Source organism: Lepidochelys kempii, chromosome 15, assembly GCF_965140265.1.
Source record: "Lepidochelys kempii isolate rLepKem1 chromosome 15, rLepKem1.hap2, whole genome shotgun sequence".
NCBI lineage: Eukaryota > Metazoa > Chordata > Testudines > Cheloniidae > Lepidochelys > Lepidochelys kempii.
Window position 1 is genome coordinate 10945960 of NC_133270.1, and position 23137 is coordinate 10969096.

The window sequence follows — 23137 nt, forward strand, 5'->3', positions numbered from 1 at the left end:
GAACAGTGGCTACAGAGGCAAATGCAGCAGCCATTCTGCACTCAGAAGTGGCTCACACAGAGCTGTGGGCATTGTGATCTCTTTTACTGGGCTAGAACCAGGGCACCAGGATTTTCTCCTACTCTTCCAGAGTGCTTGAACGGACCAAAGATCCACCTTGATAGCAAGGTTTTCCCTGCAGCCCAAAGGGTAACAGCTTATCATACTTTCATTTCTACCCCACTTCCATACAGCTATTTTCAGTTTCCTGAAAATTATGTAACTTGCTCTAAGTAACACCACTGTTTCTCTTGTCACTGGGGCTTTAAAGAAAACGTTCCCGCTTTCTGGCCACACCTCGCAGAGAAGAGGGTTTGAGTTGCCCCACCTCCGCTGGCTTCTAGATGAGAGCTCATGCTGACTTTGGATACTGTGCAGGGCTGCTAGAGTCAGGGGACTTGTTTTGCTGCCCCTCTCCATCCATCACCTCCTACTGGTACCTGTAGTTCCAAGAGTCACATTCTTCTTCGGCTCCGGCTGCTCTAGAACCCCACAGTGCTCTTCTGGAGCCATCTCCGGCCTCTCAAGAAACCCGCCTTGACTCTCCCCCATGCTGCTCCAGAACGCCCCCTCAGGCCCTTTCACTGTCCACAGCACCTTCCACCCCAAGCCTTGCTGTTCTAGCGCCCGCCCTTCCCTGCTCTGGACCCCCTAGGCCAGCCTGCTGCTCTAGAACGCCCCATCCTGCTAGAGCCACCGCCCTCGCGCTCTACGAGCCTCTCCAGTTCCAGCCATGACGCTCGGCGGCGCTACACCGCAGGGGGCGCTGTCGGTCTAGCTGAGCACCCAGCGCAGCGCAGGTCCCTCTCAGAGGGCGCCGCGGACAGCTCGACGTCCAAAATGGCTGTCAGCCAGGTGAGGCGCCAAAAGGAACCACGTGATTGATGAGAGGCCTCCCATTAGCGCATGCGCAGTAAGGAGGACTTTGAAAACAGTCGAGTGCAATCCTCAATGTCAGCCTCGAGGTGGAACCCGTTCGGAGCAGGACGCATGCTCAGTACGAGTCTAGGGGCAATCGTCACGTGGGTGCGGACGTAGATGGCGCCCGCATTGGAGCACATGCGCATGGTGTGCCGGCGTGTCCCACGCAGGCCGCCGTCTTCCCGCCCGGTTATTGCCTGTTCCGGGGATTGGGGAAGCGACCCCACCCACAGCCGAGCCTGAGCGGTAGAGATGGCGGCGCTCGCAAGAGTCTCCCGGCTGCTTCTCGCCGGCGCCCCCCGGGCCCCGTTGGGACGGCTCATGTCGGCAGCGGCTCACGGGGAGGCTGGGGCAGGTAACGGGGGCGCCGCGACCGGGCGGGGCCGGCGACGGCCGGGTGACCTTGCGCTGAGCGAAGCGCCCGTAGGCCAAGCCCCTCAGCGGCGTCTCTGGGGCCTGGGCTGAGCCCGCTTCCCCGGGCGCGCAGCGACGCCACCCCTCGCTGCGGCCAGGGAGACCCGGACCCAGCCCGAGGGAACGGGCCGTAAGCCGCGGTTCGAGCCCGTCCTTGGCCGGGGGCATTTCCCCGTGTGCGGCGGAGACGCCTCTTCCCTGCCCCTCCCCAAGTCCGTGCGTCTCCCTCCCCCTGGGCTGGGGGTCTGTGCCTGCCGCTGCCGTCTTGCTCCCACAATAACTGTAGAAAATCGCAAGGGTGTTCCTCTTTGGTCCGAGGGCCTGCTGCCATTAGGGACTCTGCGGTGATGAGCTTACGTTGGTGCAAAACCCTCATGTCCCAGAGAAGTCTTCTCTGGTGCAAGGGTGTGCACCGATTGGTGTCGTGGGGATAGAAAACGGGAGTCAAGCGGCTACTGCACAAGAGATCCTAACCCTTATGCAGTAACTGTTTTGTGCAGTGACACTGAGAATGCAATGCACCATACAACCAAATGCATTCCTCCTTGGCCACGCTCTGCATAGTTCTCTCAGTGCATCAATTTGCTGATAAGGAAAGTGTTTGTAGAACATTGGTAGTCCTGTTCGAAAACCATTGTATCCGGAGAGGTCTGTCCAGGGTGCTTCTCAGCTGAATTAGTGCTGCACAGATGTATGAAATATTCAGGGAGTTAGTGCAGTGTAAGACCCTTGCTACTGTCTCAGAAATTACTGTTAACTAGCGCTGATCAGAAAATTTTAATTAAGTCTTCTGCCAAAACACTTGATTAAACCAACTTTTTTTCACAACACTGAAGACTTTGAAACTTCCTTTCAAAATGTTTTCAATACAACTTGTTTTGGAAAATTTTCAAAATAGAATTTTTGAATATGGTATTTGATTTGTCATTTTGTATGTAATACCAGATGCTATATCATGTGAAATCATCACAACTGCTTTAATATAAAAATTGAATACAAATTTTGAAAAACTGTGTTCAAACCTCAAATTATCCAAAACCAAAATATTTTCATAATCTTTCAAGTCTGAAAACTTGTTTTCATTCTAATTCAAAACAGATTTTGAAATGCATCACCACTTGGAAATTCTCATTTTTTGGATAGCTGTACTGTTGAGCATCTTCATGGTATTTTATTTCCTTCATTAGCTCAGACATGGAAGATCTTGTCTTTTGTGGTTGCTCTTCCTGGTGTTGGTGTATGCATGCTGAACTGCTACTTAAAGATGCAGCATGAACATGAAAGAAACGAGTTTGTTCCTTATGCTCACCTCCGCATCAGGACCAAGGTATGTGCAACAGTGCTTATAAAGGTGCTCTTATCTTCTCCAGTCACTGAATTATTTATTCCAAGATTACTACTGCTTGTATCGTTTTTTGCAGTAAGTATAAGTGATGTGAGGTGGAATTGACTGATTGGGAAATATGTGTATTTGTAATACCATGAATAAGAGCTCACACCTGTTAAGGCAGGGGGAGAGCTTTTAGGCTGTCAGCTGTGGTATTTATATGTAGATGTGGAGTTCTCCTTCCATCTTAAAGTTTCTTACACTCACACATGAGTGTAAAACTTTAAACATCATCAAGGTTTTGGTCCTAAATAGTTTTTCCACTTAACTTACATTCACGCAGCTCAAAGGGCAGCTTTGTCATGAATGAGAGGGTGGAAGGAACTGGAGTGTGAGTTCTCAGTCAAGGGGTCACATACAAGTGTTGGGTTGAGATCACCCTGTCTTTCCCAAATTACTAAATGGGAGGGGAGGACTTGCTATAAAAACTATTGAGAATGCCTGAAGTAATGTCAACTAACTGGCATCCCTAGCAGAAGCTATTGATAAAAGAACCCTAAAGGGGTGGAAGTAGTGGTGGGCTCTTTATTATTCTTGAGTCTACTGCTACTTATAAGTAGAATGAATTTGTAATATACTGCCTCTAGTATTTAGTTCAAAATACCATGGCTTAGATTTTGTCTTGGGATATTGGTAAATCAAATTCATTTCTACATTTGTGTGTCTATTTACCATAGTTGCTTGTAAACATTACAAGAGGTGCAGTGCTGACTAGATTATCAAGTTTAGAATTGTAGATTTACCCAAGCATTCAAGAAAGAGTTCTGCTCTGTTACCACAAGTGGTGGGTGTAAATTCAGCTTCAACTTACTTACTCCAGGCTTTCAAATTCTGTAATATGTACAGACCCAAACATTGTTTGACAAATCTGCTAAGGCACAAGAAGTCAACTCCTATAACAAACAGTTACCAAGCAATCTTGTCAATTACTTCTTTCAACAGCCCTTCCCATGGGGAGATGGGACCAAAACTCTGTTTCACAACCCTCATACAAATGCTCTCCCGACTGGCTATGAAGAGGATCACTGAACACTTGGACCACAGCATCAATTGCTCTCTTTGGACCAGAACATCGTATGGGACCCTCAGTCTAAAAAATATTCTGCATTCCTTGTACTGTCATTATAAAGGCATTCTGACCTTTGGCTCTGTACTTGAAGGGGAGGTCACTTAACATAAATAAATCCTAAACTTCCATTTGTGTGTGGACCTTTGTAAAGAACTAGAAATCCTTGATCTAGTCTTTTCCCAATTACAGAGTTTATTGTTATTTTTCTTGGGTGGCTGGAAAAGGTTTTGTAGGCAGTAGTGTAGTGAAGGATTTAATTGCTGCTTATCTCCTTTAAGCAGCTGTTAGAGGTAGGAGTGGCCTATAACACTAGTGGTAGGAATGCATACTAGAAAACCAAACTCTAATGCAAGCAACAGGATTGGATCTAAACTGCAATTGATTTTCTCCCTAAGCCATTACTCATGTTGAAAGGAGCATAAGTGCTAGATAAAATTCTTGAAAGCTATTGAACTGAAGTTGTTTAATGGGAACTGTCATACCATATCAAGGCAGTGGTCCATCTAATATAGTATGTGGTCTGCTGAAAACTACTGCTCTTAAAGAAAGATGCAAGAAATCCTACACTGGATAACTCTGGAAACTAACACATCCATAAACAAACCTTGTCTCTGTGAGAGGTATGCTCTACTGGATAGCACTGTCTTCCCCAGCTGTAGTGCTCCTATATTGTGGCAGAGCAAAGTTCTATTCTTGCAGCATCCTGAAGAATTTGCACTGTTCCGCACCTTGCTAGTACTTGTGCCTTCTGTTTTCCCTATGCAATTTTGCCAAATGACTTCATAATCTAATACTGCTTCATACGTATGTTACTGCATAAGTTAGAACCTAACATGCCCAGTTAGGAATGAGGTGCTGTGCAAATTCATAAAAACTAAGATGTCCATCATGGACAACAAAGTAGTAACACCTGTGAAAGAAGCTTCCTTTTAATTCTAACTAGTCGGTTCTGAAGCAGCAGTGTTTTCATATTCTATCATAAAGTCTTATCCTACAGAAGTAGAGAGGAGTGAGCTCTTTAGTTATGACCTTGTAGTACTAATTAACAAGAATCTATGCTGTAATGCAAACAATTCAGTTTAGCCAGAGCTGAATTCTCCTTGACCCTGCACTTTCCATGAATAGGTCCCACCCATTCATTGTGGCAAACTTAAAAAAAATAAAACAAGCTTAATTCACAAATGAAGGGTGGTACCATATAGATGACACAATGGAGCAACAGCTTGTTTTCTACTATCTTCCTGTACTTACCAGTCACTTTACCAGAGTCTTATTTCACTACTGCTCCTTTATAACATTAAAAGCTAAAGCACAGGTCACGAGTACTCTAGCTGCAGACTTTGAAAAACAACTGTATGACTACATATAAAACATAATATGGGCCAGAAACTCTTAAATGCTGCAGGACTGAAGGCTTTGTCCTCACCATGAGTAAGTTATACACTATTGTAAAAATAAAGTTAAAAGTAAGCATATATTCCTCCAATACAGTAAGGGGAAAAAGCTAATTTATACTGTTTAGGGATCACTACTACCCTTCTCTAAAGAACTTCAGCTATTCTATTTCTACCTATCTTCTAGCTGGAGGGAGAATGACAAATAAGCCAAAAGAAAAATTCTAAAGTGAACATTACAAGACACTATTTACCCCCATTTCACAATATTTATTTCATCCCCATTATTACAGCCCACACAGCATCTTAGCAGAATACATGTGGTTGCTAAAGCAAGTTTCCTCCTATGTTAAAGCTCAGTATAAGGCACTTTCTGGCTTAATCGTATTAGCTGATGAAACAGTTTTTCCAGAGTTGGGATAGTAATACTCTAACGTTAGCATAACTGCCTCTTTCCTCCCACCCAAAACACTTCATTGAGGTGAAGTGCAAGTTGCAGACAGGGCTAGAGTGCACATTATCCTTAAAGAATGTTAAGTTATATCTCAAACAGCATTCCCAATGAACATTAACTCTGGCTCCAAAGATGCCATCCTACCATCTCCCTTTCTCTGTATGGAGTGCTCCAAAGAAAACTAGCTTTATAACTTGTTTCATATATAAATGCCTGATATTTATTGGTGACTTTTATCATACTATTTTTTTTCATGTTAGCTCTCATGAGTGTATGAGGCTGAAATATAAGCTAGTGCTGTTTTTAATAATACAGCTAGTGCTGTTTGGAGAACAAGGTGCTAGCACCTTACAGGATCAAACTGATTCCATCTAAGTTTTTGCTGTAGGAAGCTGAATGCCCTCAGTAGCTGGCAGGATCAGGCCCATACTGAAGATGGGGGGAAGGATTGGCTCCCATACACTATGATTATTTTTTTGGGGTGCTATGTATGGCCTAACAGCCACACAACCCCTTAAGGCATTCTAAAGTGTTCTAGTCACTGGGCTAATGAATCTTCTGAATATATATCACATCACAGGAGTTTGCTATTCTCAGAGCATCACTAGGGACAGTTAAGGTAGATCAGGGACTTTGTTTGAGAACTGCAACCTTAACTGTATTTTCTGGAGGTTTTTTAATGGTAGCATGTACTTACAGCAATTAAACAGCTGAAATATTAACTTCATCTTACTGAAGTTATGGACATTTCTTTAATGAGTTTTTTTAAAGTGTTATGAGGACTAGGAGACAAACTCAATTCCTGCAAACTCTAGTAACCTACAATAGTAGGCACACTGCAGCCTCTAGAACAGAGGTGGGCAAACTATAGCCCATCCTGCCCATCCCCTGAGCTCCTGGCCTGAGAGTCTAGCCCCCAACCCCTTCCCTGGTGTCCCCCCTCCCCTGCCGCCACACAGCACAATACTCTGGGCGGCAGGGCTGCAGAGCCCGGACTGACCCGGTGCTCTGTGCTGTGCGGCTGCCTGTCCTGGTGCAGCTGTGCTGCCAGCCACCGGTGCTCCAAGCAGCACGGTAATAGGGCAGGGAGGAGTTGGATAGAGGGCAGGGGAATTCAGGGGGTGGTGAGGGGTGTGAACAGGGGTTCCAGGGGGGCAGTCAGGAAGGAGAGGAGGGGTTGGAAGGGGCAGTCAGGGGCCAGGGAGGATGGATGAGGCAGGGATCCTGGGGGGTAGTCAGGGGCAAGAGGTCTGGGGGCAGTCTGGGAGAAGGGGGGGGTTGGATGGGGCAGGGGTCACAGGGGGGGCAGTCAGGAAGGAGACAGGGGGGTTGGATGGGACAGCAGGGGCAGAAGGTGCAGGATGGGGCAGTAATCCCAGGGGGGGGTCAGATAAGGGGCAGCGGCCAGGCCATGTCTGGCTGTTTGGGGAGGCACAGCCTCCTCTAACCAGCCCAACATACAATTTCAGAATCCCGATGCAGCCCTCAGGCCAAAAAGTTTGCCCACCCCTGCACTAAAAAGTCTAGGAGAAGTCTGTTTTCATCTGTTGGTCAAAAGGCTCACGCATCATCCTCTGTGCCAGAGCACGGTAGCTGCAGTTCTCCTCTGGCCTGTAATAAAGAAGTTCCAATTTTTACAAAAAGTCTCATTAAGATAAAGGTTTGTCCCCTTGTTTAGATCCTACAAGGTGCCTAGGAACAGAGCTCCTGTCCTATTAACTCACTCATTTCCAAAGGACTGAAACCGTCCTATGGTCCAAAAGAATGGAAACAGTTAACATGTCTGGTGGAGAGGAGAAGCAACATCAATAGAGGAGACTCCTCCTCTCACTCCTTCAGCTTCTCCCTGTACTCATGATGGGTTCTTGGGGAGGAAACTTCCTCCCCCAACTCCTTCATAAGGCTCAGGAGGGATTTTCTCCTTTTGCAAACCTTAGGTTCAGAGAAGGGGGAAACTAACTGCTGTTCTGAGTCACCTACACCTCTTGCTTTCTCCAGCTACATTAAGGTCTGCAGAAAAAAGGATCCATTCTTGAAGACCTCCAGAGGGATTTAGGGAGGAAAGGCTGGGGGCAGAAGGGGGAAGCTTTGTTTCTCATAGACTTCAGGTTGACTTGAGTTAAACACCATTAGGAGTCTCCTTAGGGGAAAAAGTCTTTTTCAGTAGGAAGGCTAAAGGGCAAGGTGCATGGGTGTAAGGAAGGAAGCTAAACAGAAGTCTCTAAAGAAATTTGGAAAACAAGCTTGGTTCTTGATTAATCCTTTACATGCTACACTAAGCTCACCACTCAACATTTCCTGATGTTACTAAATCAAATTTAAATAACGCTTGAAAACAGACTTCAGCCAGCTACATTTTGGTTTAGGACATCAGTTTTCATGCAGAGGTATATCGTAAAGTTGCATTTCTCCCTCTCCTTTCAGATTTCTTATTACAAAGCAGGAAGACAAATTTCCAACTGACAGTTGGGTACCGTTTTAGAGTGTCACAGAGCAGGAATCCCTTGTCTAATTCAAATATTTAACTTAAGCAGACATTTAACTTCATGATTTTGAGGCTAATCTGTGGAGTGTTTCTGGGCATGTGGGGTGGGGGCACCTGTTAGAGAAGGACAAGTGAAGTGTAATTGAATCACTGTTGAAACTTTATTTATGGGGCAACAGCCATTCAGTAGTATAAAGTTAAGTTCAAGGTAGTGTCAGTGCCTTTTCAGCTCTGTGCATGAACTGCCCAAGGCTGCTGAAAATACCTTCTGAAAGCAGTTGCTCCTATTCACTTCTGTGACAGGCTGGCCCCTTCCCATCTTAAAGATCACAGGCAGGTTTAACCGGACAGTTGTCTCATTTAGTCAAGCATAACTTTAGTTGACTGATGTGTATTCTATATTAAAACAACACCTTGTGCATTCAAACAAAAATCATTGCAACTTCAGCAGTGGGCCTTTCATGGCAGCATTACAGTTGCACAATATGAAGCAAAGGTGTAGCACATCAGTTTTCAGGAAACTGAAACCAACCCTATCCCCAATAAAAATCCAGCAGCATACTCCAATACGTAAATTAACCCCTTTCACATTAATTTCAGTATTTAAAATTGTCTTAATGTTATATAAATAAAAAAGCAACTGATCATAGATCAGCTAATATCTAAACCCATTTCAATAAATATTCCCCTGTTCAGAGTACATTCACTTATGATTATAAATTGATAAAAAGGCTATTCACACACCGCATGATGCCAGACCACCAACAACATTCATTTAGGATGAAACAGTAATTGCCACACAACCTAGCTGAAAGGAACTGCAGAAAAGACTTCTTGCTTCTTAAAAAGCCAGGCAGAAATAACAGCTAATTCAAGGCAATCATCTAGTCTTTGTGACGTTCTTTTTCCAAGTCCAAAAAGGTCATTGTAATGGCACAAGATGTCCAAACAAGATCAGGAGGAGTTTTCAGCTTTTCCTTTCCTGGGACCCATGAATTCCAGCCCTTCGATGGGTATGTCTTTCTCCTTAATAGCTTTCTAGGAAGGGGGGGAAAAAAGCAAATTTGTTTTAGTAATGTTTTGTGGTTCTACATAAAGACATGTTCCCTGCCTGGTATAATTTAAGACCAATCAAGGTTGCTATTAAGGTTTCCATCAAACCATACCATCAGACACGCTCAAAGAGCTACCGTGAATATAGTATGACTTGTAGCCAAGACTCCATCAGATAAATTTATCCAAGCCCTAGACCAACACTTCTCATCCATATGTTGAGAGGAACACCTGGTGCAGTGAGTGAAAGAAGCTAGAGGGACCTGAAGATGAGGTCTCAGTGCTGTGAGCAGAAGAACCAAGGCAACAGATGAAATCTTCATGGAGTAATGTATCATGAAAGAAATTGACAGGATGACTGTTACAAAAGCACTGACTGCTCGTTCTTTCAACTGGAATGTCAATAGTAGTCTGTAAAGCTTCATGTAGGAGGGTCATAGAAGAAAGGGAGGAAAGAACTAATACATGTTAAAAATGTGTATATATGGAGTAAAAACATAAGTAAAGGTGACTGCAATTAAGCTTTATAGGAGAGATTAAGGAAGGTACAAATTTAAGTTTTATATCATAGAAATGTAGGACTGGAAGGAACTTTGAGATGTCATGAAGTCCACACTGTGCCCTATCTTCAGTGGACACAGAGAACAATTCATCACCATCCTTTTTATAAGAGCCCTTAACATATCTGAAAGTTTTATCAGGCCACCCCTCCCCCCTCAGCCTTCTCTCAAGGTGACACTTAGGTTTAAAAAAAAAAGTTTCTTCGTAGGTCAGATTTTCTCAATATTTTATCATTTTTGTTACACTCCTCTGGACTTTCTCCAGTTTGTCCACATCTTTCCTGAAGTGTGGCACCCACAACTGGACACAGTACTCCAGCTGAGGTCCCACCAGTGCCAAGAAGAGTAGGACAATTACCTCCCACGTCTTTATATACGACACTCCTGTTAATACACCCCAGAATGATATTGGCGGTTTTTGCAATTGTGAATTTAAATCACATTGTTGACATGTATTAAATTTGTGATCTATTATAAGCCCCAGATCCTTCTCAGGAGTACTACCTCCTAGTCAGTTATACACTATTTTGTAGTTGTGCATTTTTGCCTTCCTAAATGAAGTACTTTGCACTTCTTTATTGAATTTCATCTTGTTTAATTCAGATCAATTCTCTAATTTGTCACAGTCCTTTTCAATTCTAATCTTGTCTTCCAGAGTGCTTGCAACCCATCCCAGCCTGGTGTCATCTGCACATTTTATAAGCACTCTCCACTCCATTAGCCAAGTCATAAATGAGAACATTGATAAAGAACTCTGAGTACATTCTTTCAACCAGTTGTGCACTCAACTTACTGTCATTTAATTTAGACCATATTTCCATAGTTTTCTTATGAGAATGTCATATGGGACTGCGTCAAAAACCCAGAAAATCAAGATATATCATATCTACTGCTTTACCCCTATCCACTAGGCCAGTAACCCTGTCAAAGAAGAAAATGAGGTTGGTTTGGCAGGATTTGTTCTTGACAATTCCATGCTGGCTATTCCTTATGGCTGTATTAACCTCTATGTGCTTATAAATTGATTTTTAAACATTTGTGCCAGTATCTTTCAATGTATCAAAAGGCTGACTGGTCTATAATTCCCTGGGTCCTCTTTGTTCTGCTTTTCACTAGGGCCATATCTATTGTTGGCCCTTCTCCAGTCTTCTGGGATCTCACCCATCCTCCAGAAGTTCTCAGACAATTACTAACGGTTCAGTAAAAAGAAAGGGAGTACTTGTGGCACCTTAGAGACTAACCACAAGTACTCCTTTTCTTTTTGCGAATACAGACTAACACGGCTGTTACTCTGAAACCTAACGGTTCAGTGTTTGCTGCAGCTAGTTCCTTAAGTATTCTAGGATGAATTTCATCAGGCCCTGCTGACTTGAATACACCTAACTTATCTAGATAGTCTTTGACCTGATCTTTCCCTATGTTGGCTTGCATTTCTTCCCCCTTGTTGTTAATATTGTGTTGAGTATTTGGTCACCATTAACCTTTTTTAGTGAAGACTGAAGCCAAATAAGTGTCAGAAACCTGAGCTTTCTTGAGGTCATTAGTTATTTGCTCTCTTCCCCTGCTAACTAGAGGACCTATACTTGCCTTCATCTTTCTCTAGTTCCTAATGTATTTAAAAGGACTTCTTATTGCCTTCTATGTCCCTTGCTAGCTGTAACTCATTTTTTGCTTTAACCTTTCTGATTCTGTTCCTACATGCTTGTGCATGTCTTCTGTACTCTTCCTTAGCCATTTGTCCAGGTTTCCACTTTTTGCAGGATTCCTTTTTGATTTTCAGGTCATTAATGAGCTCCTGATAGAGCCATATTGGCCTTTTACTGTTCTTATCTTTCCATCACATGGGGATAGTTTGTCTCCTGGAGAAACTGCCAGCACTCCTGAACTACTCCCCCCATCCCCACCACACCCACCACTTTAGATTTTCTTCCCATGGGACCTTACCTACCGGTTCTTTGAGTTTTGTTAAAAAGTCTGCTTTTTTAAAGTCCTTTTTCCTTACTCTGCTGCTCTCACTCCTTCCTTGCCTTAGGATCATGAAATCTATCATTTCATGATCACTTTCATCCAAATTGCATTTCACTTTCAGATGCACTATCAATTCCTCACTGTTAAATCAAAATCAAATCTAAAAGGGTAGTCCTCCTAGTTACTTCCTCTACTTTCTGGGAAAAAAAAAAAGTTGTCTCCAATACTTTCCAGTAACTAATTGGAAGTTTTGTATTTTGCCATATTACTTTTCCAACAGATGTCCAAGTAGTTAAAGTCCCATGATTCTACCAGGTCTTTTGGATATGGAGATGTCTGCTTCATTTATAAATATCTTATCCACCTTCTCTTCCTGATTTGGAGGTCTATAGTAGACCCTTACCATGTCATTTTTTTTAAAACACCTTTTTTCTTTACCCAGAGATTCTCAAGTGGCCTGCCTCCCATTTTTTAGACTTCAGAACACATGTATGTGTAATATATATACTGTAAGTCAATAAAAGTACAAAAAGCATTTCTTAATGAGAAGAGCATCAAGAAAGTAGCCAGTCAGCAATTTTAGCTACTCAAGTGCTATACCTATTAGTGAAACACACACAATCAATTTTATAATAGAAGAGTTTTGTTCCCCCCCACCCGCCGCCAACTTTGTTCAGGATCATTTATTTCAGAACATTGTGAATGCAACAAGGTGAGATATCCTTTCCTCTCAATACACAGTCAAAGGCTAACAGATGTAAAAGCAAAGGCAAGGGACCACAAATTAAATGAGTTTAGAGAAGAAAATAAAGGAATGAGTCAAATTAAGGTACACCCCTTAAGAAGATAACTTTAAACAAAAAAAAGAGCGTAAGATCATGCTAACCAGGAGAGTAAAAGAACATAAGATACTTGTCCATATACGTCTGAAGAATGATTAAGAGTTAGGATGAAAAATAGGAATATTAAATATAAAGCAACCAATAAAGTGTTTAACCATAAGGAAGAAGAGAATGCATATTATGAGCAAACGTAAGAGGAGGACAGCAAAACAAAAACTCAACTGGAATCCATAGGTTTGGAAATAGTAAATGTCTCAAAACAAAAGGCCTGAAGAGGGCATCCAAAGATTTTTAATGAATAGAAGGAAGTACCACCAGTTGTAATTTTTGATTATTTGGAATACAGATGGAATAATTTGCAATTGAACAAAAAAGCCAAATATTGTCACAATTTTTAAACAAAGGAGACCCAGAAATATATCAACCAATTAGACTTCAATTTCAAGAATGCAGAAATCTAGGGGGCAACAAATCAGGCCCTGATCATGTGGTCAGACCTCTATGCCTGCATGGAGTCCCAATGAAGTTAATGAGGCTCATAGCACAGGGATTCACCCACTTGCAGCAGCATGTAGGACCTGGGCCCTTACATGAGCCAATAGTGAGATGAGCAATGTAAGAAAAAATAAAGTAATAATGCCTCTTTGGACAGCCGTTCTAAGTCCATTGTTTTATGAAATTTCAGCCATTCAAAACCCCCCACAATCCTAGACATAGCTAGCACTCAAAATAACCTACTATACTGAATTACATAGGGCACCCATAAATTGTATCAGCTTTTCACTATCACTGCACTTCCAATAAAGATATCTTCATTTCACTGAGCTGTTCTTTATGGAAAGCTCAATATAATGAGGATGTTTCCTCTTCTTGTTAATGAAAAACAAAACACTGGAGAACATACAGAGAAAGACAAATCAATGATGCAGAGACTACAGAATATGGTATACTAAGGGACCTCTAAAAAGGCTCCAGAAGTGACCCTGGCAATTACAGGCCGGTAAGCCAGACTTCAGTACCGGGCAAACTGGTTGAAACTATAGTAAAGAACAAAATTCTTAAACATAGGTAAACACAGTTTTGTTGGAGAGGAGTCAACATGGTTTTTGTAAAGGGAAACCATGCCTCACCAATCTACTAGAATTTTTTGAGGGGGTCAACAAGCATGTGGACAAGGGGGATCCAGAGGATATAGTGTATTTAGATTTTCAGAAAGCCTTTGACAAGGTCCCTCACCAAAGGCTATTAAGCAAAGTAAGCGGTCATGGGATAAGAGGGAAGGGTCCTCTCATGGATTGGTAACTGGTTAAAAAAACAGGAAATAAAGGATAGGAATAAATGGTCAGTTTTCAGAATGGAGAGGTAAATAGTGGTATCCCCCAGGAGTCTGTACTGGGTCCACTCCTATTCAACATATTCATAAATGATCTGGAAAAAAAGGGGTAAACAGTGAGGTGGCAAAACTTGCGGATGATACAAAACTACTCAAAATAGTTCAATCCTAGGCAGACAGTGAAGAGCTACAAAAGGATCTCTCAAAACTGGGTGACTGAGCAACAAAATGGCAGATGAAATGCAATGTTGATAAATGCAAAGTAATGCACATTGGAAAACAATCCCAACTATACATATACAATGAGGGGTCTAAATCAGCTGTTACCACTCAAGAAAGAGATCTTGGAGTCATTGAGGATAGTTCTCTGAAAACATCCACTCAATGTGCAGCAGCAGTCAAAAAAGCAAACAATGCTGGGAATCATTAAGAAAGGGATAGCTAATAAGACAGAAAATATCATATTGCCTCTATATAAATCCATGGTATGCCCACGTCTTGCATACTGCATGCAGTTGTGGTCGCCCCATCTCAAAAAAGATACATTGGAATTGGAAAAGGTTCAGAAAAGGGCAACAAAAATTATTATGGGTATGGAACGGCTGCTGTAGGAGGAGAGATTAATAAGACGGGGACTTTTCAGCTTGGAAAAAATATGACTAAGGGGGGATTTGATAGAGGTCTATAAAATCAGGACGGTGTGGAGAAAGTGAATAAGGAAATGTTATTTACTCCTTCTCATAACACAAGAAGTAGGGGTCACCAAATGAAATTAATAGGCAGCAGATTTAAAAACAAACAAAAGGAAGTATTTCCTCACACAACACACAACCTGTGCGACTCCTTGCCAGAGGGTGTTGTGAAGGCCAAGACTGTAACAGGGTTCAAAAAAAGAACTAGATAAATTCATGGAGAACAGATCCATCAATGGCTATTAGCCAGGATGGACAAGGATAGCATCCCTACCCTCTGTTTGCCAGAAGCTGGGAATGGGCAACAAAGGATAGACCACTTGATGATTACCCATTCTGTTCATTCCCTGTTGCACCTGGCATTGGCCATTGTCAGAAGACAGGATACTGGGCTAGATGGACCTTTGGTCTGACCCAGTATGGCCGTTCTTATGACTGAAAGTTAAATTCCCCCTGCATAAGAGGCAATTAAAGAGAGGGGAAAGAGAGGTCATCACTAATGTTTGAGAATTTAATGATGTATGAGTGAGTGAAATATTCTATCAGTACTGACAGTAACAAAACAGAATACACACACCATGGAAATCGTGAATAGTCTCTATAACATCAAGTCTCTCAGATTAATGTGAGTCTCAAACGAAGAGAAGTTTGAAGAAAATTAGTCAAATCTGACTGATTCCTGTCCCAAGAAGTCTTGCAAACTATGAACATTTTAATAAGATTTTAAATGTCTCATCACAAGTGATTTCTTCATCTTCAAAATGATACTTAACAATAGTGAGACCTACTGTAATACCTAGGTCTCAAAATACTAAGGAATTTAATCTTCACACCACCACCCTTCTGAAGTGGATAAGTTTATCCCCACTTCACAGAGTTAAAAAAAACAAAACAAAAACCAAAAACCCACAACAAGGAGTCCTTGCAGCACCTTAGAGACTAACACATTTATTTAGGCATAAGCTTTCGTGGGCTAGAACCCACTTCATCAGATGATCAGCCACAAGGCCTCCCCGTTGTTTTTGCTGATACAGACTAACACAGCTATCCCCGAAACATTTCACAGATGCCTTTTCTGAGCCCTGGGTTTGCTAAGTGATTTCACCAGGGTAACACAGCAAGCCTTCCTCTTCCATCTATGGTACTCCCCAGTCACTCTGCCCCAATGAACCCAAAGGTAACCACGCCTTCGCAGCCGCGCTCAAGGGCAGGCGGGGCCGGAGCGCCGCCAGCTGAGACGCCAACTTGCCCAACGCAGCGCTTGGCTAGGCAGGGTTTGTGCGGGGGAGGCCTCCCCCCGTGACGGAAGAGGAAGCCAGGGGACACCCCCACCCTCCCTCTTCCCTTCGAGGGTCCTTCCCCACGGTCACTCGCCCCGCCCAATGGCGACTCGCTCCCCTTCCTCTGCGCCGGGCCCACTTCCCCCACCTGCACGCAGAGCTGGTAGCGCTTGAAGAGCTGCACGCAGGGGTCCCCCGCGTTCTCCCCCTTGAGGAACTTCTCGGCGAACCAGCGGTTGAAGCACTGGTCATACTCGCGCTTCAGCTCCGTGCACGCCTCCCCCACGCTGTTCATGACGGAGCCGCAGGCCCAGGGAAGCGACAGGGCCTTACGCCGCCCTTCCCGCCGCCGCCGCCGCCGCTGCTAGGAAGTGCGGCGTTCCCAAGTGACGTAGTTCCTGTTCACCTAGGACGCTAGTGAGCGCAGCGCGATGACACCCATCCGCTCAGCTGCCTAAGAATGGATCCCGGATGCGGAAGTCCGGAGGGGGGGGGGAATGTGGGCTCTGCGGTTCAGCCGCTACATCAGGGGCGCTCCCCTAGGAGGAGGCTCGCACTGGGCCGGCCTTTCCTTAGGAAGCCGCTTCACGCAGGCTGCTTCGGGACGGAGCGACAGCCGGCAGGAAGCGGCGGGGGACCCACGGCAGAGAGGCCTGGTGAGACCCCGGAGCTACAGAGGAGGGGTGAGGTCCGCGCCCATGACATCCGAGTGGTCTTCATACATTGCGGGCCTTATAGCAAGACACGTGGGGACATCAGCCGCCCGCCCCAGGAGGGAAGGAGAAGCGGGGATTCTGTCGTGAATGGGATGTTTAATCGACTGCCCCCATCCAACCTCCATACAAGCGGTGGCAGTAGCATAGAGACGCCTTGTAGGAGTGGTGGTGAAAGGGTGACCGTTATAAGCGGGAGCCTTATGGCATTATGGCAGCAGAATACATAACACTGGATAGGTCAGTCTCCACTCTGTGGACTGGAGCAAATCCCAAAGCTGCGTAGAGGGATCAGGATCTATTCAAGGGGCTACACTTAGGGTACTGTCACATACAAATACAGCAAGGAGACTGTAGCTAGAAGACAGAATTTCTAACGCAACTAATTTTCAAAGCTTTTATTAGTCAAATTAAAAGCTGCAAAACAATAGATTACAAAATATAATCCACTTTTTACGTCAAATTAATAAGCATGAGTATTATACCAGCTAGCAAGTTTCAGACAGCAAATATAGTTTAATGTTTAAAGCATACGACTGGGAGTTAGACTCCTGGGTTCTGAACCACAACCTTATTTGTTCCTTTGGCAAATCACAATTTCAGTTGGCTTCCCTGTCCTTAAAGCATTTTGAGATGCCCTGAGCTGCAAAAGTGCAAACTATATTTTGGTTTGCATCTTCTGATTCATCACTACAGCCAATCTTTCAACTTTATTTCTTGGGACATGTGGGTTTAGTTTCATTCTCTCTAGAACTAATTTCCCCTACAAAACAGAATCCATTTACAAGTATTTAAGACAATGTGTCTATAATCTGAGATTATTCACGCTAAATATTTAAACAACTGTTGCATATTTATCACTGCCCACCTCTTCCTCTTTAGGTCTACCAGAACCCAACATGGCAGCATGTGGAACAGAGACCACTCCCTCAGGTATGGTGAATTCAGCAAAACATTTAAACATAGACCTGGCCAATGTAACTTTCTTCTGTTAGCTAGCAATTGCAAATTTGAGAGGAAATAATGGTAAAATTAATCAAATCAAAACTCAGGACAGTTTCTCTAAACCAGGGGTCTCAAAGTCCCGGCCCCGGGCCATCTGCAGCCCGAGAACCTCCCCACTACGGCCCGTGGAGGAGAGACACATGCGGACATACTGCTGGCAACATCTGCTGCAGGCACCGTCCCCCACAGCTCCCAATGGCTAGGGGAGAGGGACAGAGATACCATCACTAGTTGCCGGGCCGAGTCAGCCATGGAGGCAGCATCATTAGTTGCCAGGCAGAGTCAGCCATGGAGGCAGTGTCACTTTTTTCCCCCACAATGAATATAAACAAGTCAAAATAGCGAACACAACTATCTGATGCACACCTTGCTGCAATCCTGAAGTTTTCAACTGCTCAGTCACGGAGGCCAAACATCAACAAACTGACAGAACTGAAGCGTTACCAGGTGTCTGACAAACACTAAACTCCCCAGCAGGCAAAGAATTGTATAAAATTTTATGACAATTTTATTATTTCTAAGAAATTTGAAATAAAAAATACAATATAAACGTTTTCTTTTCTGAACACCATCTTCAGTGATGTTATTGGCCTGCTGGGAGGATTTGGAGGACTGGCACTGGCCCTAAGGTAAATTGAGTTTGAGACCCCTGCTCTAAACTCTATACCCAATAATTCTGCCATGTTAGTGCAGATTGGAACTTGGAAGACAGAGCTACACAAAATCAGTTTACTTTGAAAATTAATGACAACCTAAATAATTAAACTAACCTGATGGTGTTCTGGGGCAGCATTTGTTTAAATCAAGTGTTCTTGTGATAGCATGATAGTTCACAGATCACTCAAACTTAGACAGATCTCAGCTGCTATAAATTGTCAGGCTCCACTGAAGTCAACAGAACAATGATCGTTTACCCAAGTTGAGGATCTGCCCCACATTGCTAGGTCTATGGAGAGAAGATCAATGGCTCCTCTAGCTCAGTGGTTCTCAACCAGGGGCACATAGAGGTCTTCCAGGGGGTACATCAACTCATCTAGATATTTGCCTAGTTTTACAACAGGCTACGTAAAAAGCACTGCCAATGTCAGTACAAACTAAAATTTTACACAATGACCTGTTTATGCTGCTCTATATACTATACACTAAAATGTAAGTATAATATTTATATGCCAATGGATTTATTTTATAATGATCAAGGTAAAAATGAGAAAGTAAGCAATTTTTCATTAATAGTGTGGTGTGACACTTGTATTTTTACGTCTGATTTTGTAGGCAAGTAGTTTTTAAAGTGAGGTGAATCTTGGGGGTACTCAAGACAAATCAGACTCCTGAAAGGGGTACAGTAGTTTGGCAAGGTTGAGAGCCACGGCTCTAGCCAGCTACCTTGTGGAGTTCTGTGTATTGGTTATAAGAGTAACAGCTCTTTTGACTTACCTTTGCTAGACACCAAATGAGGAGGGGAAAGATAGTGGGAATGCTGGTTCATACAAACAGCTGGGCACTCATGCTACATTGCTGTATCCATTCGGCAGTGTGCTTTTCAGGAGCTTCCAATCTGGTTTCACTAAAAATATGAGGAAATATAAAATACAGCAAAAGAAATCAAGATGCTTAAATATAATATTTCTTGAACAAGAAATGCTTTTACACTAAAGAATTTTAGCAGCAATATTTATAACTTACTCATCTCTGCCCACACCAACTCATCAGTATGTGGCAGCCTCCTTCTAGGACCTAGATCTGTGACTTTGTTTCCTTCTTTCTGCAGAAAAAAGTAACTGTGGAGGTGCTTGATCACCTGGAGCGTCTGGCACTAGTTGACTTCCGCGACTGGGAGGGTGTACAACGGCTGGAGAAAGCAATCCAATTTGCTGATCAACTTCATGCTGTCAACACAGAAGGGGTAGAACCAATGGATTCAGTACTAGAGGATAGGTAATAAATCATGGCTAGTGACCTGCTTATCTGTTAACTTACCAAGACGTTTATATCCATAGTCTCAACAGAAACACTGTTTTCACTAATCATCCCAGCTATGAAACTGGTTCCTTTTCCACAAAAAGCTTTATCTAGTGTTCTATGTCAATGTGGTTCTATGTAGGAAAAGCATCTGTGTAGCATCCCTGAACTAGGCACAGAAGCATGACAAAGATGTACTTCAATTCCTTAATGTATCTTGCACGGATTCTTCATGTCACAACATGCTGTCCCCCAAATGCCCTGGAAAAAGATCGTCAGTCACTTCAAAATGTGCTTATCCCTGCTGCTCTTGTTATAAAGTAGGTAGCCTGTGTATTGCTGTCACATCTTCTGCAGCTTTAGTTGGTCAAGAAGTCATCTTGACTGTACACTTTCATATAGGGTTTGTCTCACTCAGCTTTTTACAAAGTACTGCCAACAATCTTCAGCAGTAAGTCCAATGCAGCACTTCTGTGCTTGTATCCATGTACAGCTCAGTGCTGAAGGTCCTGCTGATTTGAGGACATTGAGAAATTTCCCAAGGTTTCACTGTAGTTTACAGTAGATCATTTGTATGGTTGTATGTGGAGCCTGACAGGCAGGAGGGAAGTTGAGGTTGCTCACCTACCTGCCAGTGGCTCCAAACAAGAACTATAAGATATGCTAATAGCATTTTGAACTGGAACAAGGTTAGAAGATAAATGTTAATTGTTTCAGAGCCAGGCAATCTCCCCCTGGCTCTAGGGGCATGACTTTATATCCAGTACCAGATGCTCCTGTACTTAGTTGGCAAAGAAGGTAGTGTCTCAGAAATTGCTAGTAGTCTCCTGTGCTCCTCAGATGTCTGTATCTCAGAGAAGATAACATCACAGAAGGCACTTGCACTGAGGAGCTTCTGCGAAATGCCAGAGAAACAGTTGAGGAATATTTCATAGCCCCACCAGGTACCACTTTTTTATATATAACTCATTTCACTTGATAAAGCCCAGGTAGATGGCTTGAGAGATGTAACCTGCCACAGTTGAATGCACTGGCCTGTAGCAGAAAGATACTGAAATACGGCAATGATAGCTTTGGCCACCCATGGAGAAACACTGGTGTCTAGCTTTTTATTACTTGGCCAGTAGTTGTGTAGCAAGTAAACGGTTTTATCCTACCCTAATGTTACTGAACACATTTGACTTTTTCTAACTGTCCGTAAATTAAAGTGGAGTTTGTTTGCAGGGGAAAAGCTAGTCAGTTGTAAGCTTTTAAAGTGAGCCACATGGGCAAGTGTATGTTGAGTAGTACGAATGACTAAATAAGGAACAGTTTGTTTCCTGCTATCATTGTTTGTTTTGTTTGCTATTAGGTAACATCCCTTTACCAAAGCTAGAGGGGCGAGACACTTTTCTGCAAGTCTCCGAGTGAAAGTCAAGGTCTGGAATGCTGCTTCAGCTTTTAAGTCATCTGTGAGAATTGGCATATATGCAACCATGGCTATGGAGTATCTTGATGCAAATGTCTAATCCCAAGAACAACACCCTCACATAATTATTTGATTTTTCTTCCTTCCTTTCTTCTGTAAGATTACTTTGAAATTAAAGGTTTGGTGTCTTTTTCCAGTATACACAAAGGTGGAAGGCTATGGGCCATTTACAAGTCTAGAAGTTTGGCCTCAGTGCCTCTGATTAGTCTGTATTTGGTGAAGCTTACTGAATGTCAACCTTCAAAATATCATGCAGTTAGCACTCTAGAACCAACAGCTGCCTACATCAACCCTGCTGATTGGGGGAGGGAAACTGGTGGTATTTTACTTTCTTGTCAAATTACCTAAGCAGAGTGAGTAGAACGTTGCAGTACTTAGATTCATTTGGAGCTTCTCCTATCTTGTCACTTAGTGATCTGATACTTACTCAAAGTCCCACATCGGAGAATGCTACATAAAACTGCTTTTTGCCCCTACTAGGTACAGTAAGGGCAAGAACTCACTTTTCTCTACAGACTAAGAAAGCACTTTATTTATTAGCTGCTGCAATCTTGAAGAACTTTTTTGCTTCTACCAAGCACCTTCATGTCAACGCTATCTTGTTCTACATCTATATACACTGCACTCTAACCAGTGCTTCGTCCAGTTGGGTGCTTGTAAATTAGGTACCTAAATTTGTTTTTAGGTTATATAGGAAACATGCTTGTTTCTTAAGTGAAATAATGGCTTTACGGTTGAGATCCTTGCTCAGACAGATAACTGGAAAAATTCTAGGGCCATTATGAAAGTGTATTCCGAAGACTAGTTGCCCTGGTACAAATGAAGTCCCATTGCTTTCTGTCCACGTTGATAGCGTGGTGAGCTGGTGCATGATGCAACCATTGTGGGTTTTGCTCAGAGCGACTGTAATTGCAGTAATGCTGCCAGTGTCTGTCCACCACTAAAAGCACTTCTATGGGATACAAAAGGTGTTAAGCATTGCAATTGCTTGCACTGCTGAAATTCTCTAGCTGAGGCAGCAGAACTGTCATTTATTTTTAATAACTCCACTACATGGAAGCTAGACATCAAGTGCAGTCAGGTGTGAAATAAAGATGCACAATAATGTTTTTGATCACACATCAGAGCAGATTTTAGAAAATTAAGCAGTCTATCAAGCTTCTGTAGTCTAGGTAGACACTGTGAGCCATGAGCTCCAAGAGAAGCCTCGGCTAGAAGCACTGTGCTAATGGTTAGAGCCATGGACCGGCATTCATTAGATCTGGGTTCTATTCCCCGCTCTACTACTACCCTCCTGGATGACCCTTGGCAAGTCACTTCACCTCTGTGCCTCACATATGCTATCTGTAAAATGGTGATAATGATACCAGCCTCCTATGTAAAGCACTTTCAGATCTATGGATGAAAAGTGCTCTATTATTATTTAGAGAAATTTTAGTAGAAGAGCCGTGGCTCCTGGACTTTATTATTTGTCCTATCGTTGACTCTGTAACTTCATATAAATCACTCTAGCTGCATTGTAATTTTAGGCATTTGTAAAACAAGTAGTACTTTTGCATAAGCGTAGAGATGCTTGATAAATGCATAAAGCACTTTGAGATTTCTAACTGAAAAAGATGCTATAGCACAATTTTATTTTCCCTTTTTTTTCCCCTCACTAAGTTATTGTAAAGGGGAGAAAGCCAGCTCATTAAGATTAATACCATCCCCTGTGTGAAAACGCCCTCAGGCAGTTCAGCCCTCCTCCACCTGCCATTCTAGAGTGCACTGTTCTGATGCTGCAAGAGAGAATCACTCTCTCAGTACATATTTAGGCAGCTAGCAGCCCACAACCTCAAGAGTGGCTTGCGCCTGTTCCCACCTCCTCTTAATACAATGATCTTCCTCTAATTGTACAAAAGACAACCACCGCTTGTGAGTTACTAAAACATTTAAATATATTTCTACACAACAGGCTGAGTCATACAGTCACTCCATTGCTTTTTATCACCATCCTGCAGACAAGCCACCAATAGTTACTGCACTAATTCTCAAGCTTATTTTTCCTCAGTTAGGAGGGGGAAAAGTACACTTGACATTTTCCAAACCAAAAACAAAACTG

The 23137-nt window shown here is 43.1% G+C and overlaps 3 protein-coding genes across 6 annotated transcripts; 2 read left to right on the forward strand and 1 right to left on the reverse strand.

Annotated features, from left to right (window-relative positions):
- Positions 1-1064: 1064 nt before the first annotated feature.
- COX6A1 (cytochrome c oxidase subunit 6A1) lies at positions 1065-3958 on the forward strand. The gene is made up of 3 exons (XM_073313172.1): positions 1065-1315; positions 2562-2701; positions 3704-3958. Exons 1-3 carry the CDS (start codon positions 1213-1215, stop codon positions 3788-3790), a joined length of 330 nt encoding a protein of 109 aa, XP_073169273.1. The 5' UTR covers positions 1065-1212; the 3' UTR covers positions 3791-3958.
- Positions 3959-5473: 1515 nt separating this feature from the next.
- Positions 5474-16274, reverse strand: TRIAP1 (TP53 regulated inhibitor of apoptosis 1). 2 transcript variants are annotated; one of them, XR_012155097.1, is made up of 3 exons: positions 16040-16274; positions 8908-9201; positions 5474-7289 (listed from the first exon to the last, which is right to left on the reverse strand). XR_012155097.1 is itself a non-coding variant. In XM_073313173.1 (2 exons), the coding sequence occupies exons 1-2, from the start codon at positions 16184-16186 to the stop codon at positions 9118-9120; spliced, it is 231 nt and encodes a 76-aa protein (XP_073169274.1). In that variant the 5' UTR covers positions 16187-16274; the 3' UTR covers positions 5474-9117. The 2 variants fall into 2 exon arrangements, 1 of the variants encoding a protein (XP_073169274.1); XM_073313173.1 differs by having other exon boundaries at positions 5474-9201.
- A 72-nt stretch (positions 16275-16346) lies between these two features.
- GATC (glutamyl-tRNA amidotransferase subunit C) lies at positions 16347-22651 on the forward strand. 3 transcript variants are annotated; one of them, XM_073313169.1, is made up of 5 exons: positions 16356-16574; positions 17487-17537; positions 19378-19544; positions 20409-20512; positions 20920-22651. In XM_073313169.1, the coding sequence occupies exons 1-5, from the start codon at positions 16389-16391 to the stop codon at positions 20976-20978; spliced, it is 567 nt and encodes a 188-aa protein (XP_073169270.1). In that variant the 5' UTR covers positions 16356-16388; the 3' UTR covers positions 20979-22651. The 3 variants fall into 3 exon arrangements, with proteins under 3 accessions (XP_073169272.1, XP_073169270.1, XP_073169271.1); XM_073313170.1 differs by having other exon boundaries at positions 16356-16547; XM_073313171.1 differs by lacking the exons at positions 20409-20512; positions 20920-22651 and adding an exon at positions 19711-19829 and having other exon boundaries at positions 16347-16574.
- The last annotated feature ends 486 nt before the right edge of the window (positions 22652-23137 follow it).

Excerpts from the sequence above, each read along its gene's own strand:
- COX6A1 (XM_073313172.1), top strand. The coding sequence starts at position 1,213 with ATGGCGGCGCTCGCAAGAGTCTCCCGGCTGCTTCTCGCCGGCGCCCCC. Across the intron at positions 1,316-2,561 it reads TCACGGGGAGGCTGGGGCAG|CTCAGACATGGAAGATCTTG; the intron begins GTAACGGGGGCG and ends TTCCTTCATTAG. Across the intron at positions 2,702-3,703 it reads ACCTCCGCATCAGGACCAAG|CCCTTCCCATGGGGAGATGG; the intron begins GTATGTGCAACA and ends TTCTTTCAACAG.
- TRIAP1 (XM_073313173.1), bottom strand. The coding sequence starts at position 16,186 with ATGAACAGCGTGGGGGAGGCGTGCACGGAGCTGAAGCGCGAGTATGAC. Across the intron at positions 9,202-16,039 it reads GCTACCAGCTCTGCGTGCAG|AAAGCTATTAAGGAGAAAGA; the intron begins GTGGGGGAAGTG and ends CCCCCTTCCTAG.
- GATC (XM_073313169.1), top strand. The coding sequence starts at position 16,389 with ATGTGGGCTCTGCGGTTCAGCCGCTACATCAGGGGCGCTCCCCTAGGA. Across the intron at positions 17,538-19,377 it reads AACAGAGACCACTCCCTCAG|AAAAAAGTAACTGTGGAGGT; the intron begins GTATGGTGAATT and ends TTCTTTCTGCAG. Across the intron at positions 20,513-20,919 it reads ATATTTCATAGCCCCACCAG|GTAACATCCCTTTACCAAAG; the intron begins GTACCACTTTTT and ends GTTTGCTATTAG.